Source organism: Dipodomys merriami, unplaced genomic scaffold (genome assembly GCF_024711535.1).
Source record: "Dipodomys merriami isolate MVZ:Mamm:240054 unplaced genomic scaffold, mDipMer1.0.p SCAF_2, whole genome shotgun sequence".
Classification (NCBI taxonomy): domain Eukaryota; kingdom Metazoa; phylum Chordata; class Mammalia; order Rodentia; family Heteromyidae; genus Dipodomys; species Dipodomys merriami.
Genome location: NW_027203381.1, coordinates 12,298,359 through 12,314,015, shown reverse-complemented (window position 1 = coordinate 12,314,015; position 15,657 = coordinate 12,298,359). Strand labels below are relative to the sequence as shown.

The following is a 15,657-nucleotide window of genomic DNA, read 5'->3' as shown; positions in this document are numbered from 1 at the left end:
TATCCTACCCTAAATTTGGTGGGAATGCCTTTAGGTTTTCTAACCATCATGCTTTGTCTCTGTTAGAATGGCTAGTATAACTATTTACATTATAATTTTGGATTTTTGAGACAAAGTTCCTGATAATCTTAAAAGCATGAGAGTTGTTTCTCTTCCTGTGTGTCTTCTCAATCCGAATAAATGGCCTTACAAAACACTGCTCAGGCAGGAAAGTCCCTCAGATGCTCACCTCCAATTAACCACTAGAAAACTGGAGTGGAGCTTTTTGTCTATAACTGTGAACAGGAAGTCACCATCTCATGGTTGAGCCATCAGAAGAGCAATTTAGATTGCTGTTCCAGTTCGAAATTTGTGGCTAAGGACAAGTCTCAACGGGGAACAATTTGGATTTGAGCAGGAATAATAGTGATGACCTTTATTTGAGGCTTTTTGCTTAAAATTATTTTATTTTGTATTTCTTAAATTTGGAAATAAATTATATAGTTCAAAAATCTTTTAATTTTGTAAGTAGGAAAGAGAATTGCATTTAAAAAATATCACTCCCTAAAACCCCTTTTAGTTCCTTTTGTATCTTCCTACGGATTCTCTTTTGTTTTTGCTCATGGTTAGCACTTCACTTGAGGCACAGCTCCACTTCCTGCATTTTTTGAAAGATAACTTAAGAGTCTCAGGGGCTTTCCTGATCCGGATGGCTTCAAACCAGGATCCTCAGATTCCCTTGAATAGCTAGGACTAGAGGCATGAACCACTGGTGCTTGGCATCTTTCTACAGATTCATTAGACCTTCATTTTTAATTGTCTTATTGTCAAGGTGATGTACAGAGGGGTTACAGTTACATAAGGTAATAAGTACATTTCTTGTCAAACTTGTTACCCCCTCCCTCATTTTTCTTTTACTTTCCCTCCCTACCCAACCATTATAACTTCTTTGAGCCAGGCTACCATATTCCTTTCTTTGAAACAACTACCTTTTTTTAAAAGGTACAAAAAATAAAATTAAAATTAAAAAGTACAAATAATATACCACAGAATATAAATATTTAACTGTGCAAATTGATATTTTAATGTTTGTACTATCATATACTGACCTTTTGAGCCTGGCCACTTTCAAATTCACCTCTATCACAGCATGTATTTCAAACAGTATTCCATTATCTGTATACCATCTTTTTTTATTGATTTATCCACCTGTTTTTGAACATTTGGCACATTTGTATTCTGGCCATGAGTATCCGTTGCCAAGTATTTGTTTGGACACCTGTTTCTAGTTCTTTGGGGTCTATACCTCAGAGTGGAATTGTTAGTTCAAATGGTAATTTAACTTATTGAAGACCTGCCAGGCTATTTTGTACAGTAGCTGTACCATTTTCCATTCTCATCAACAACATGAGGATCCTAATTTGTCTACATATCTTCTTTAGTGGTTATCCTGATGTGTGAAGTAGAGCTCTGTGGTGTTGGCTGGTTCTTCCTTGATGACTAATGATGGACTTCTTTCCGTGTACTTATTGACCACTTATGTATTTTTTAATTCCAGAAAATAATTTTTACATTGCTGATTTTTAATCATCCCTGAGATATACTTGATTGTTCTAAACCTTTATTTATTTATTTATTTATTTATTTTTTGGTCGGTTGTGGGGCCTGAAAGCTGGGCCTGGGCGCTGTCCCCCAGCTCTTCAGCTGAAGGCTAGCACTCTACCACTTGAGCATCAGCCCCACTTCCAGCTTTTTCTGCTTATGTGGTGCTGAGGAATCGAACCCAGGGCCGCATGCATGTAAGGCAAGCACTCCACCCCTGAGCCACCTTCCCAGCCCCCTTTTTTTATTTTTTTAAAATGATACTGCAGCCAGAATGTTCTAGCAGATTCTGACAGTTTTAGAATGTGTTTTGCAATTCTCCTAAGTTTCATTCACATCACAGAAAGGCAGCATGTTGAAATAGATGTAGGCTCCATTAGGATACATTTTGCTATGGAATTGAAGTCACTTGTGAATCATTTCATACCCATCAGATGTCATTCCTGAGCAATTTCTGATCCAGGGCCTGAAGAAGAACCTTTATGAGGTACTCTTTGGTTTAAAATACCACTCACACAATTTCAGTGGTGTAGCCTATGGCAGAGAATTGTCTTCAGTTTTTCAGGGGCCATTTCCTAGGTCTGCACAGAAATCTTCCCATAACATATCTATTGCAGAGGCTAAGCACCTGCCCTGTCTCCCTCAGGCTGGTGCTTTCTCATCACTCCCTGCTAATCATGCCTCCCAGAGAAGTCCCACCTGTGGACAGACAACCTCCTCCATGATAGAATCACTGTTCCTTGAAGTCAAGGTGTCCTTTGTGGCCAGGTGCCAGTCACTTGTTCTGCCCTGAAATCCTTACCTTTAACTTCCCACAGCCTCAAACCTCAGCTTCCACCTCCTCCTCCCTGTTCTTCTCCCCTTCCTCACTCCTCTTTGCCTATTTTCCTGACAACTGTTTATCGTGTATTTCAACTTTATCTGCTCACTCCCCCCTTCCTCTTACTGTGACTCCAAAGAATTGAGGTGATTTGGAAAAGTTGTCAACTTGCTCTCATTGGAGTAGACTCTACAGTACCCTCTGCGTCTGATGCGAATAATCACATCTTTTTCAATCACATTTACTCTGACATTTACCACTCTGTTCCTGATGTTATTTCTTACCAGTACTGGAGTTCTTTGAAAAATCCTTGGGACTAGATTGTTTTGTCATATACTCTACACTTAAAGTTGGCAAAACGCCCGATTTACTATTTTAGGGATAGGAATATAGCTCAGTGGTAGAGGGCTTTCCTTGCACACTTGAATCCCTGTGTTCAATCCCTGGCACTGCAATATACAGAAATAAACAAAAATATGCAACATATAAAAATGTTAAAAGATTCTATTGCCAGAGATTTTACTAAAACATTTATTTTTTAAACAAAAATATACATTCAATCTTAGATTTACAGCATATAGAAATAATTTATCCAAAGCAATTTCATTTAAAATTGATAATATTGCACCCAACAGTTAAAGTCTTTGACACATTTGCATTGCCAACCTTTCCCACAATTCAAAAAAAAGAGAAAAATCTGAAACTGATATAATTACACAAGAAACATTTTTGTAAAAAAAAGAAACATACAATTCTCCTTATTTACAAGATGAAGTTGTAAACTTTCAGCAATTTACTTCCATCCAATAACCATACATTCTTGTATCATATCTTCAAAATGCATTATAAAATTAGAATTGAATTTTCCTGTCCTGCATATATAAAGATGAAGTACACATCTTATGATTTCCTTACATATTCAAAGGGACTGATTTTGAACATTTGCAGCCTAAGGATGGAAATTACTCCCAGAACTGAAAAAATAAAAAATACAAAATGGAAGGGGGGAAGAGAGGCAGGCAAGAGAGAAGGAGAAAAAGGACCTGAGTTCAAGCCCAAGTAAAGTAACGCACATGCGCGCGCGCGCGCACACACACACACACACACACACACACACACACACACACATACACACAAGTGTCTGTCAAAGGGAATCAGCTCAAAGGGAATCAGCTCAGTTTAAGCATTGTATAACTTTTAATTGACATACACATTTTTGGGATACCTTGTGTTTTTTTCCCTTTTTTTTTTTTTTTTTTGCCAGTTGTGGGGCTTGAATTCAGGGGCTGGGCACGGTTCCTGAGCTTCTTCGGTTCCTGAGCTTCTTTTGCTCAAGACTAGCACTCTACCACTTGAGCCACAGCACCACCTCTGGCCTTTTCTGTTTATGTGGTAGTGAGGAACTGAACCCAGGGCTTTATGCATGCTATGCAAGCACTCTACCACTAAGCTACCTTCCCAACCCCTCCTTTTCAATTTTTTTTTTTTGGGGGGGGTTCCCGTCCTGGAGCCTGAACTCTGGGCCTGGGCCCTGTCCCTCAGCTCTTCAGCTCAAGGCTAGCTCTACCACTTGGGCCACAGTGACACTTCTGGCTTTTTTCTTTTTGCTTATGTGGTGCTGAGGAATCGACCCCAGGGCCTCTGGCATGCAAGGCAAGCACTCTACCACTGAGCCACCTTCCTAGTCCCTCCTTTTTATGCTGAGATTGAATTAAGGCCTGAACTCTACTATTCAGCTACTTGGGCAGCCAGCCATGTAATAGCTTAATATGTGTAATAATTTGTAATCTCTATTTGTTCAAGCATTTGTCATGTCTTTGTAATGAAAGCATTCTAAATTCTTATAGCATTTCCAAGATAGTATTTTTCCATGATCTTTGGTTACCCTACTGTGCCACAAATCACCAGAATTTATTTCTCCTGTTTAAATGTACCTTTTAGTGTCTATTAATATTCTCAGCCTTTAAAAAACGATTTTTTTGAAGCCCATAAATATCTGCTTTCAGAAAATGAGGGTAAGGAGTCCAATCCCTTGTATTCCAGGAAGTTGCCAGGACATACCATGGTATGATAAGCCCAAACCAGCCTGTGCCACACACTTAACAAAATCTAGTGTGTTTCTTGAGTGTAAGAACCAGGCATCCAGTTTCGGGGTGGTGAGTGTTCAGGAGCGGAGGTGTTATCACTGTAAGCTGGGGCGGGGAGCTGAACCGCCCCAGGACAGGGAGATGTCAGGAATGTCACCGGACCTTGGAGGCCGTGGAGGCTGCAGCCAACCAAGCCGGCCGAACGGTCTCCCCGGGCCCTGCGCCTGCGCGGCGGCCCAACCCGCGTACAGCCGGCGGCGGTCTGTTTATAAAGAGAACGAGCAGGAGCCGCGTCCGGCCCGGCGGCCTCAGCTGTCCCCCGTGCGCCGGTACTCGGCCGGGCCGTCGGCGATGCCGTCCAGCGGCGCGCGCTTCCGGCGCAGGCTGCGCCCGGACGAGATGAGGTCGGCGTAGCCGCGCTGGTGCGAGAAGGCGTAGGCCGAGCGCCGCGATGACGCGCCCCGCCGGAACACGCGCTGCCGCTGCTTCCACTGCTCCTCCGCCTTCAACCGCTTGCGGTGCTTCTGGATCTGGGGGAAAGGAGGACGGAAGGGGGAGGCCTGAACACAGACGTCTAAAGAAATGGGGGGCACGCACGCGCACCCCCGTGCGGGCGGGGACCAGAGGCTGGCGCGCGCTCCATGGCACAAGCCAGGCTGGGCACAGGTTGGAGACCAGCCGGTCTCCCCCCACCCCTACCCCGTGCCAGGGCTTTGGGGGGCACCGAAGTCGCCCACCTGGCGCACACTCCCTTCTTGTCTTTATTCCTCCCCCCCCCCACCTTTTTTTCCTGGTCGGATGTGAGGTTTGAACTCAGGGCCTGGGTGCTTTTTGGCCAAGGCTTTGACCACAGCTCCAGTTCCATCAGAAGCCCTATTTGTGACTTTTTGGAAGTTCATGGGAGATAGAAGAGTCTCACTACGTCCTAGCCAGGGCTGGCTTCAAACCACAGACCTTAGATCTCAGCTTCCTGAGTAGCTGGGATTACAGGTGTGAGTCACCAGCACTAGGCGAGGAGTTCATTTTTAAACCGTTTGGTTTTTAGTTGTTGTTTTGGAAAGATGCCGTTAAAGAGAAACAGCCAAAACACTGTTAATCACACTTCCTGTAAGTCTATAGAGTCTGCATAGAAGATGCTGTTTGGAAATGCTTTTATTTCTATGAGGGACTCTCAGGGTTAGGGCGGACTTATTTCTCTCTACCTTATCACTTTCTGATGGCCAGATGGTCATTGACAAGAAACGGATGGCAACCACGGGTAATAAGCACACTGCAACCGTTAAGATGATGGTCAACCAAATATATGGCTGTCTCAGCGCATTGGAAGCCGTGCCTGGAAAGAAATGGGGATTGAATTACAGGGGTCCATTTACCCCAAGAGCAGAGTTCATGTTCTATAATCCATAAACGGGTTATCTGTCGAGAGTTTTACAACCATATTGGTCTCCCCAAAACATTCAAGGAATGAACATTTCAAATGTGAGTAAGCAAGGTCAAACAAGATCAGTTCTTTTCAACAAGCAAATGTACATAAAGAAACAAATCGGGGGGAAATGTGCATTTGTTAACACGCTTTTGAGTCAAAAATGCAAATTAGAGGTGGTGTAGCTCAGTACCATGTGCCAGATCTTAGGTTCACCTCAACACACACACACACACACACACACACACACACACACACACACACACACAGAGCAAAACTGAATTCTATTAGAACAGGTTTGACTAGCATTTGGTAATTTGTCATATATTTCTTAGAGTTTAATTATTGGTCATGTGACTATTTTGTTTTCTATCAATTTAGTTATTGTTCTGCATACATTATTTCCAAAGATAAAGATATGGCTAACTTCTGAGTTTTAGGACTCCAAATCTTGATAGTTCATATGTTTAGCAAATTTAGCACTTCTTTGTACTTTTTTTTTGTTTGTTTTTTTGGTGCTGGTCCTGGGGCAGAAACTCAGGGTTTGGGTGCTGTCTCTGAGATTCTTTTGCTCAAGGTTAGTTTTCCACAGCTCCACTCTGGCTTTTTTGGTGATTATTGGCAATAAAGAGTCTCATGGACTTTCCTATTGGGGCTGGCTTTGAACCTCAATATTTCGAAGTCAGCCTCCTAAGTAGCTAGGATTACAAATGTTACTGGTGGAGACAGTAGCTGGAGCCATCAGCTCCCAGCCCCTTTTCCTTTTTCAGTAATTAGAAATGTAATGGTAGCATAGTATTTGTCCAAGTCACCTTGCAAAAATTTGTTTGTTTTCTATAATTTGTAGGGCTTGAACTCAGGGCCTTGGCACTGTCCTTGAACTCTTGCTCAAGGGTAGCACTCTACCACTTTAAGCCACTGCTTAACTTCTAGGGTTTTTTGTTTGTTTGTTTGTTTGTTTTCCTTTCTGCCAGTCCTAGGGTTTGAACAATGGGCCTGAGCACTGTCCCTGAGCTTCTTTTGCTCAAAGCTAGCATTTTACCAATTGAGCCACAGCACCACTTCTGGCTTTTTCTGTGCATGTGGTACTGAGGAATCAAACCTAAGACTTCATGCATGCTAGGCAAGCACTCTACCACTAAGCCACACTCCCAGCCCCCTTCACTTCCCGTTTTTGAGTGGTTAATCGGACATAAGAGTCTCACAGACTTTCCTGCTTTTGAGCTGGCTTCAAACCGCAATCCTCAGATCTCAGCTACTCTTGAGTAGCTAGGATTACATGCATGAGCCACCGATGCACAAACTTGTATTTTTTTTTTTTTTAGTCTTAAGAGTATGTTATACAAGTGGAAAAACTTGATTAAACCATATGAAAAGTTTTATAATCCATTATGTATTTAGGATATGGTTTTGGAAAATTTTTACCCATTATATATTTCAGATAGCATTTTGGAAATATTTAATTACATTATGGAACTACCAGAAATAGATATCTAATCAATTTTCCAATAACCATAAACAGTAGATTTTATGGAAGGAAAAGGGGGAAGGTTTCTCTTAGTCTTTTTATTTAATTGAAGTTTTTAATACTAGAACTGGGGTTGTACTAAAGGCCTCTTGATCTCTCTTGGCTTTTTTACTCAAAGCTTTTTGCTGATTAATTGGAGAGAAGAAGCTCATGGGCTTTTTTTCCTTGGCTGGAATGAGATCCTCAGATCTCATTCTTCTATCTAGGATTACAGGCATGAGTCACCAGCATCTGGCTTTTCTTGGCCTTATAATTTTTCAGCTATCCATTTTCACAGCTGCACAATTGTACTTTGATGTTATCTTAACTTATTACCACCCTACCAACTCACCACCACCAGTTTCCAGTGAGAACATGAATTTTATGTAGCAATAATTTACCATATATATTTATTTACCATACATGTCATTTATTTCATTCATTGTTAAAAATTTAACCAGAACTTAAAGTTAACATCTAAGCTAGTGACATTTATCTATACCCTTATCTTTTGGAATTTCCACAATACCAACCTGTAAATTGAAATGAAGATGGAAAGAGAACATGTATTCCAGCACTATGAAAATCAAACATGATGCCAAAATAAAGTGCAATGCTTCCAAAAATGGAAAAAGCATTCACAAAAGTCCAGTAAGAAGTATCCAAGCCAATCTGTTGGGAAACCAGAGAAAAAACAGAGCACTCATTTTGGGGAGTTAGCAAGAAAGAAAGGATCTAGGAATTCAGAAAATGGAATCTGGCAATGTAGTCATGATTTGGTCTGAGTACAAAACAATCAGAAACCAAACCATCCTTGATTCAGGCAAGAAAAAGGAAGTATGCATGGGGGCGGGGGAGGGTTGAAAATAGTATACTTATTTTTGTGAGGTGACAGAGGCTCAGTTGAAGAACAGCCCATGTACTCAGCCTACATACATATAGGTACTGACATAACCAAATACAGCTGTGGAAAGCCACATACCTGGAAATTGACGGTTATTACAAGGGCCGAGGCAACAGTGACAGCAAAAGACTGGTAGTCTGAAGGTGCCTCTCCGTCCTGTCCCACGGTTTGCAAATAAGCTCCAAGAGGTATGAAGAAGAGGACCAGAGACGTTAGGATCCCATGCAGCAAGCTGACAAAGAATCTCTTATAGTTGAATAGTAAGTCCTTTTGTCCCACCACGTACAACCGAGGAAAACGAAGGCTCAGTTTGTCACTCACATCCTTCAGGGGAAAATAAAATTAGAGTGATACCTTATCCATGAGGTGAAAGACATCAGATACATTACCATGCAGTATCTCCTGTTAAGTTTCAGGAAGTAATCGTGAAGCAAGATAACAAAAGATGTGACATTAGCTGTGCATGCACAGAGATCAGCCTCAGGGCTTTAGTCTACTGATACTTGATATTTCACTCAGAGAGCCTAGGCAAGATTTTATTACTTTGCTACTTATAAAAGAAAAAAAGATAAATGAATGTTTAAAATGTAGGAAAGGCCAGGAGTCAGTGGTTCATGCCTGTAATCCTAGCTACTCAGAAGGCTGAGATCTGAGGACTGTGGTTCAAAGCCAGCCCTGGCAGGAAAGTCCATGAGACTCTTATCTCTAATAAACTACCAAAAAAGCTGGAAGTGGAGCTGTGGCTAGAGTGTGGTAGAGAGCTAGCAGTACACAAAAGAAGCTCAGAGGCAGCACCCAGACCCTTGGACTGGTATACACACACACACACACACACACACACACACACACACACACACATACACACACACACACACACACACACGTAGAGAGGAGACAATATATATTACTTCAAATTTAGGGAGAAAATGTTCACATATAAACCAATACATTAATAATAATAATGACAATGATAACTTTTTTTGGGAGGGGGATGCTGTACTGAGACTTGAACTATACCTCATGCTTTCACTTGGCTTTTTTTCTTGTCTTTTAGGTCTGAGATGACTCATTATCTGAATATTGTGCTCATTGGCTAGCTCTATCAACTGGGTCATGCCTCCAATTCCTCACTTGGCTATTTTGTTCATAGGCTGGTACTCTGCAGATTCAGGCTTCTACCTCAAGCTTTTTGCTGATTACTTGGAGATAAGAGTCTTGCGGAATTTTCTACAAGGCTGGCTTTGTACCAAAATTCTCAGATCTCAACCTCCTGAGTAGGATTACAAACCTGAGCCAGTGGTGTCTAGTGACCAGTTAATTCTTATTATTGATTAAAACACTTTCTGTAAGAATACCTTTTAGAGACAAAGTGTAGATTGACTTGCCAATTAAACACATCAGCATTGGAAAGTGCTAAAATTTACATGCACAAGTTTTGTGTGTGTATGTGTGTGTGTGGTGGGGGGGGTCGTGGGGCTTGAACTCTGGGCCTGGGCACTGTCCCTGCGCTCTTCAGCTCAAGACGAATGCTCTACCGTTTGAGCCACAGTGCCACTTCCGGTTTTCTAGTGGTTTATTGGTGATAAGAGTCTCACAGACTTTCCTGCCCAGGCTGGCTTTGAACCACGATCCTCAGATCTCAGCCTCCTGAGTAGCTAGGATTACAGGCGTGAGCCACTGGTGCCCAGCTTTCAGTTGGGACTCTTGTCTGAAAGCAACAGATGGATTCTTGCCAATGTAAAGGCAAAAGAAGGATGTGCTGAGGACTCTTTGGTGGATCACTCTCCAATGGCATTGGGTCCACCCAGAACCCCCGGCACAAAGCTCTTACCTGGTCGAGCAGCCCCATGAGGAGCACAGGCAGGCTGGAGTACAGCACGTTGTACAGTGTGATGAACCAGTCCTCATAGGCAGTCTGTGGAGATGGGGGGCGGGGAGGATTGACAAAGGCTTTGTTATATACCAACACTCACAGGAATGTCCTCAGTCAAAGAGGACTCTTGAATAATTAGCCCTCATCTACCACTGAACAGGACAGGAGGTTGTTTCTATGTGGTAGACAGAGCCACAGGCCTTCCACAGAAACACCACCTCCTCCCTCCCCTGCCTTAAATGTGAGGGGCAATAATGCTCCAAAATTTTTCAATAAAAGACTTTATTCTGGCTACATACCGGTAGCTCATGTCTATAATCCTAGTTTTCCAGGAAGCTGAGATCTGAGGATGGAGGTTCAAAGCCAACCTGGGCAGGAAAATCTGTGAGACTCTTATCTCCAATTAACCACAAAAAGCTGGAAATGAGCTGTGGCTTAAGTGGTAGAATGCTAGACTTGAGCACAAAAGCTCAGGGACAGCACCCAGGCCTTGAGTTCAAGCCTCAGGACCAGTGCGTGCGCGCATGTGCGCGCGCGCACACACACACAGAGACTGTTCTGATCAGTAGTGCTAGAAGACAAGTCTAAATTCACCATTTAGCCATCCTTTTTATTAATGAATTCAAATACTTGAAACTGAACTAGGATACTTTAAACTTTTTTTGATATTTAAATAAAAACAGTAAAACTATTTCAGAAGCACAAGGACTGTCAAGTTTTGTGTTTATTTTGCACAGCCAGCGTTTTCATGGAAATGTCATATAAAAATGTCTGGCTGAACATAAACAAGATGTTTCTGAAAAGGATGAAGAACACTGTGTACACTTCATTCCTTGGGGTGGGATGGGAGAGGAATTAGCCTACAGGGGACTGAGTTATATGCAGTTCCACCCAGAGTGGGCAACCCAGCCCCACTCCAAGGCTGCCCTGGCCATTGACCTGAGATTCCTTCAACCCCACAGCACAGTAGCAAAGAAGGTTCGAGAACCACAGGCACTGATGTTAGTTTATTATTATTATTTTTCCCAGTCTTGGGGCCTGAATTCTGGGCCTGGGCACTGTCCCTCAGCAGTTTAGCTGAAGGGTAGTGCTCTATCACTTGAGACACAGTGCCACTTCCAGTTTTTTCTGTTTATGTGGTGCTGAGAAATCGAACCCAGGGCCTCATGCATGCAAGGCAAGCACTTTACCACTGAGCCACCTTCCTGTTAGTTTATTTTTTACTAATGATATTTTTCTGCTGAATTATTTTGGGTATATTCAGTATGTACCACCCCATTTCAACAACAACAAGAAAAACAATGAAACAACAAATGGGTTAATGATAATAGATTTGCCATCATCCATATTTCTTAAAAAAATGTTTTTTGGCAGTACTTGGATTTGAATTGGGACCTTACTGCTTGCTAGGCATACTACCACTTGATCCACACACACACAGCTCTGTTTTGCTTTATTTTTTTTTTTAAGGCCTCTTCTGTTTGTTCAGGGCCAGTCTCACTAATACTCACTAGCTATGCCTCCTACATATACAACCATGTTAGGCTTGTTGGTTAATATGGTGTCTTGCTAACTCTTGTACCCAAGCTGGACTCTAACCACCATTCTCCATCTCCAACTTCCAAGTAGTTAGGATTACAGGCATGCACTACCATGCCTAGCCTCCATATATTTTGTTGTTGGTGGTGGTGGTTGTTGGGCTTGAACTCTGGGCCTAGGCACTGTCCCTGAGCTCTTCAGTTCAAGGTGAGCACTCTACCACTTGAGCCACAGCACCACTTCCAATTTTCTAGTGGTTAATGGCAGATAAGAGTCTTGGGGACTTTCCTACCCTGGCTGTCTTTGAACCGAGATCCTCAGATCTCAACCTCCTGAGTAGCTAGGATTACAGGTGTGAGCCACCAGCGCCTGGCTCATTAGTCTTAATCAAATACAATTTTATTCTTTTACAGTTGAATAATTTGCCATTCGACTGTGTAGCAAAATAGCATGGAAAAATAACCTAAAAATGAAAAAAAAAGATATAAACAACTTCTAAAGTCAACAAAATATTTTTAAAGTATCAGAAACATTCTAGAAATCTAAGCTATAGCCTTAATTATGTCCTTAACTATCAGGAGATGGCTAACACTGAAATAAGGACACTGGTACAACACTATTACCGCTCAAGGCACAACTCCACTTTCAGCTTTTTGCTAGTTAATTGCACACACTTTTGTGTCCTATCTGGTTGGAACCTCAATCCTCAGATCTCAGCCTGCTGGATAACTAGGATTACAACAGTGAGCTATAAGCACCTGACTAATTTGGTCTTTAGAACAAGTGTTTTCTTAATGTAAGAACTCTACTCAATACAAAATGCTTTCATGATCCTGTTTTATTACCTGTGCTGAGTAGCCATTGAAGAAGGAGTACCAGAAATGAACCAAAGTAAACGCAAAGTTTTTGTAAAAGAAGTATCGTAGGAACTTGCACATCCTTATGTAAGACCACCGGCCATGCACCAGCAGCAACCTCTGCAGAAATCGGAACTGGGCAAAGGAATAGTCGCTGGACATGACAGCCTGCATCCCTTCTTGTCCACTTATCCCGACACCAATGTGCGCAGCTGCAGAGCAGAGGAGGAAGATACTGTGAATCATAAGCTGCTTTGAGGCAAAACATTAGATGCTAAAAATGTCTCTATAGCAAAAACCAAACACCATATATGTGTGTGTATACATATATATATTTATATATGTACACATACATATTCATGGAACAATATATATAAAAGCTTTTGTTCACCTTCCTCACCCCCTGCTCCTGGACCCAACTCCAAGTCATGTTATAGTTCGCTATACAATGCACATGGTAGAGCTTTCACAAATATTTGTGAATACCTCTCAGGCGAGTGGAGAATTCCATTTAGATTATCTGTCCATCTCCCAAACCATTCCTTCTACCCACAGGGTGCACCTCCATGTGGCCTATTGGCCATAGCTCACTCAGCCATTTGAAATCTATGGTAGATACTGAAAAGTGACTCTCCACTATAATTCCATACTTGTTCTAATTGGAGAGGTGGAAAAGTAAATATAAATCCTCCATTTCCCAGACTGTTTTGCAGCTGGGTTCTCGTGGAGAATTAGGTTCACTGTTTATCACCATTGAGACTTGGAGGCACAAGTGAATCAGAACCCTGCACCCCTGCACTTTGTGTATTTGTGCAGCAGAATTCATTATCCAGTTGCCCATGTACGGATAGGCAATTACAAAGATGTATTACTGAGAAGGTCTTTAGATGGACCTCAAAGGTAGAAGTTCCTCTAGAGACTCAGTCTAGAACCTGTGTTTTCTGGCCATCCAGAGCTTTTGAAAGCACCAAAGGCCCCATGCTAAAGAATCTACAGAGGACTGTCTACTGTTCTGATTCTAACTTACAGAACCACTCCCCGCCCCCCCCCCCCCACCCCCCTGACTCAGCCAATCAGTATCTCTTTTGGGATTCAACCAATAAGTACCTCTCTTAGGATTCCGGAATTGGCATTCAAGAGTGTTTATATCTAGAATTTTGCCATGTAAATTCATGATGTAAGGTGTGAAGTATATTTCTGAAAGTTTCTGATAGAGAAATAAAGTAGAGAAAGAGAAGGGGCAGGCAAGCAGGCAGAAAGGCAGACAGAGAGACAGACACTGGGTTTCCAGTGCAACTCTAGGTCTTGATTCTAGCATCTCCCGGAGGCCTGGCTTATTAGGCAGAATGAAGCATGTTCTTATCTTTATAAGTAAATTCATTCTACTAACCCCTGCCCATGATAGGTCTGGTTGTCTTCCAACAGTTATAATTGAAAGAAGTTAACCAAGAACTTCTTTAACTTTCACCCTCTGATGTGGTGGTGAGACATATGTATGTATATTTTTGGGGGTGGCAGAGTTAGGGGAGGGTTCCCGAATGTGCAAGAAGTTACCATTTTATTCCTCCTTCCACTAGTCACTAAATAACATTAAGTTAGAGAATAAGGACTGTTACCCATGTCTTAAAAGTCACAAACATAAAGAGCAATAGTGAGATCATTTAGAGAAAATGTGTTGGAGAACACAATCTATTACTCAGACTCTGAGAAGTAAACTGCCAACTCTAGTTTCCAACTAGAAAGAAACTTCAAACATCCTGTCCCAGTTGGGAACACAAGGTCTGTAAATTTCAAAGTATAATTGTAGCAGTGTGGCCAAACCTATTTTTTTTAATTATACTTTGCAGTTCTAAAAAAGAAGAAGACATTGCATCTCATAGGCTATTTTATCATCTTTTTCAAAATATATAAATAGTCCTTATGACCAGCTTTGGTTGCCAAATTTCCTTCCTACTAAACCATGTGTCCTTCTTTCCTTTCCTGAACAAGCCACAAAAGGAAATGAGAACTTCTCTGGACTGTCAAGGCTGAGAAAAAGGAACCCCTGGTCCAAGCTCTGGTATCCAGGCCTTCATCCTTTGCATGGAGAGGGCCAAGTACAACAGTTGAAATGAGTATTGACATTGCCTACAAGGTAAGTAGAGGCAACGGAAGAGCTGCACTATGATGCAGTACTGTGTTATTCCCCAAACTCTCAGCACAGGCCCCTAAACTGCCTTGAATTTCTGCATGCAGACTGATGGCTCACTGGTAGACATACCTTCATAGGTTCCTCAGCAACTGGTTATTTCCACAAGGCTTTAAGTCTTTTTTTTGGTGGGTGGGGGTATGTGGTAGGGCCTGGTCACTGTCCTTGAGCTGTCTTTGCTAGTGCTCTACCACTCTGAGCCACAGCTCCACTTCCAGTTTTCTGGTGGTACATTGGAGATAATAGTCTCATGGACTTTCCTATCTAGATTGGCTTTGAACAGCTATCCTTAGATCTCAGCTTCCTGAGTAGCTAGGATTATGGGCATGAGCCACCAGCACCCAGACTGCTTTACATCTTTATTCATCTCTCTCAGGGCTCATGCAGATTGTGAGGGTCTTAGACCAAGAAGTGAGAACACCCCATAAACTGGTAGGGCAGCCTCTGAGAGCCTGTAGATCCTCGCTAGGGGCAAAAACATGTGGGTCTCCATTCCCTTCAATTTCTACTGGATGGTTCTGCTAAACATGAAACACATTAGCCAATGGTCATAGCTTTAAAAAAATTTTTTTTAGTCCTGGGGCTTGAACTCAGGGCCTGGGCACTGTCCCTGAGCTTCTTTTGCTCAAGGCTAGCACTCTACCACTTGAGCCACAGTGCCACTTCTGGCTTTTTCTGTTTATGTGGAACTGAGGAATCAATCCCAGGGCTTCATGCATGCTATACAAGCACTCTACTACTATGCCACATTCCCAGCCCATGCTTCTCTGTGTGTGTGTGTGTGTGTGTGTGTGTTTTGCTGATAGCTAGTGCTCTATCACTTGGACCACAGGTCCATTTTGGTGATTAGCTAGAGATGAGTCAAAGAGTTTCCTGCC

At 42.3% G+C, this 15,657-nt stretch overlaps 1 protein-coding gene across 2 annotated transcripts in view; it reads right to left on the bottom strand.

Moving 5' to 3' along the window:
- Positions 1–3,579: 3,579 nt before the first annotated feature.
- Positions 3,580–15,657, bottom strand: part of Atp8b1 (ATPase phospholipid transporting 8B1) — a 107,543-nt gene continuing 95,465 nt past the window's right edge. For both annotated transcript variants that reach the window (XM_070029058.1, XM_070029059.1), the window contains exons 23-28: positions 12,580–12,803; positions 10,154–10,237; positions 8,401–8,646; positions 7,952–8,090; positions 5,691–5,821; positions 3,580–5,018 (exon numbers count right to left, since the gene is read on the bottom strand). In XM_070029058.1, the coding sequence (XP_069885159.1) occupies positions 4,797–5,018; positions 5,691–5,821; positions 7,952–8,090; positions 8,401–8,646; positions 10,154–10,237; positions 12,580–12,803 (1,046 nt within the window). In that variant the 3' untranslated portion in view covers positions 3,580–4,796. The remainder of the gene's footprint in view (positions 5,019–5,690; positions 5,822–7,951; positions 8,091–8,400; positions 8,647–10,153; positions 10,238–12,579; positions 12,804–15,657) is intronic.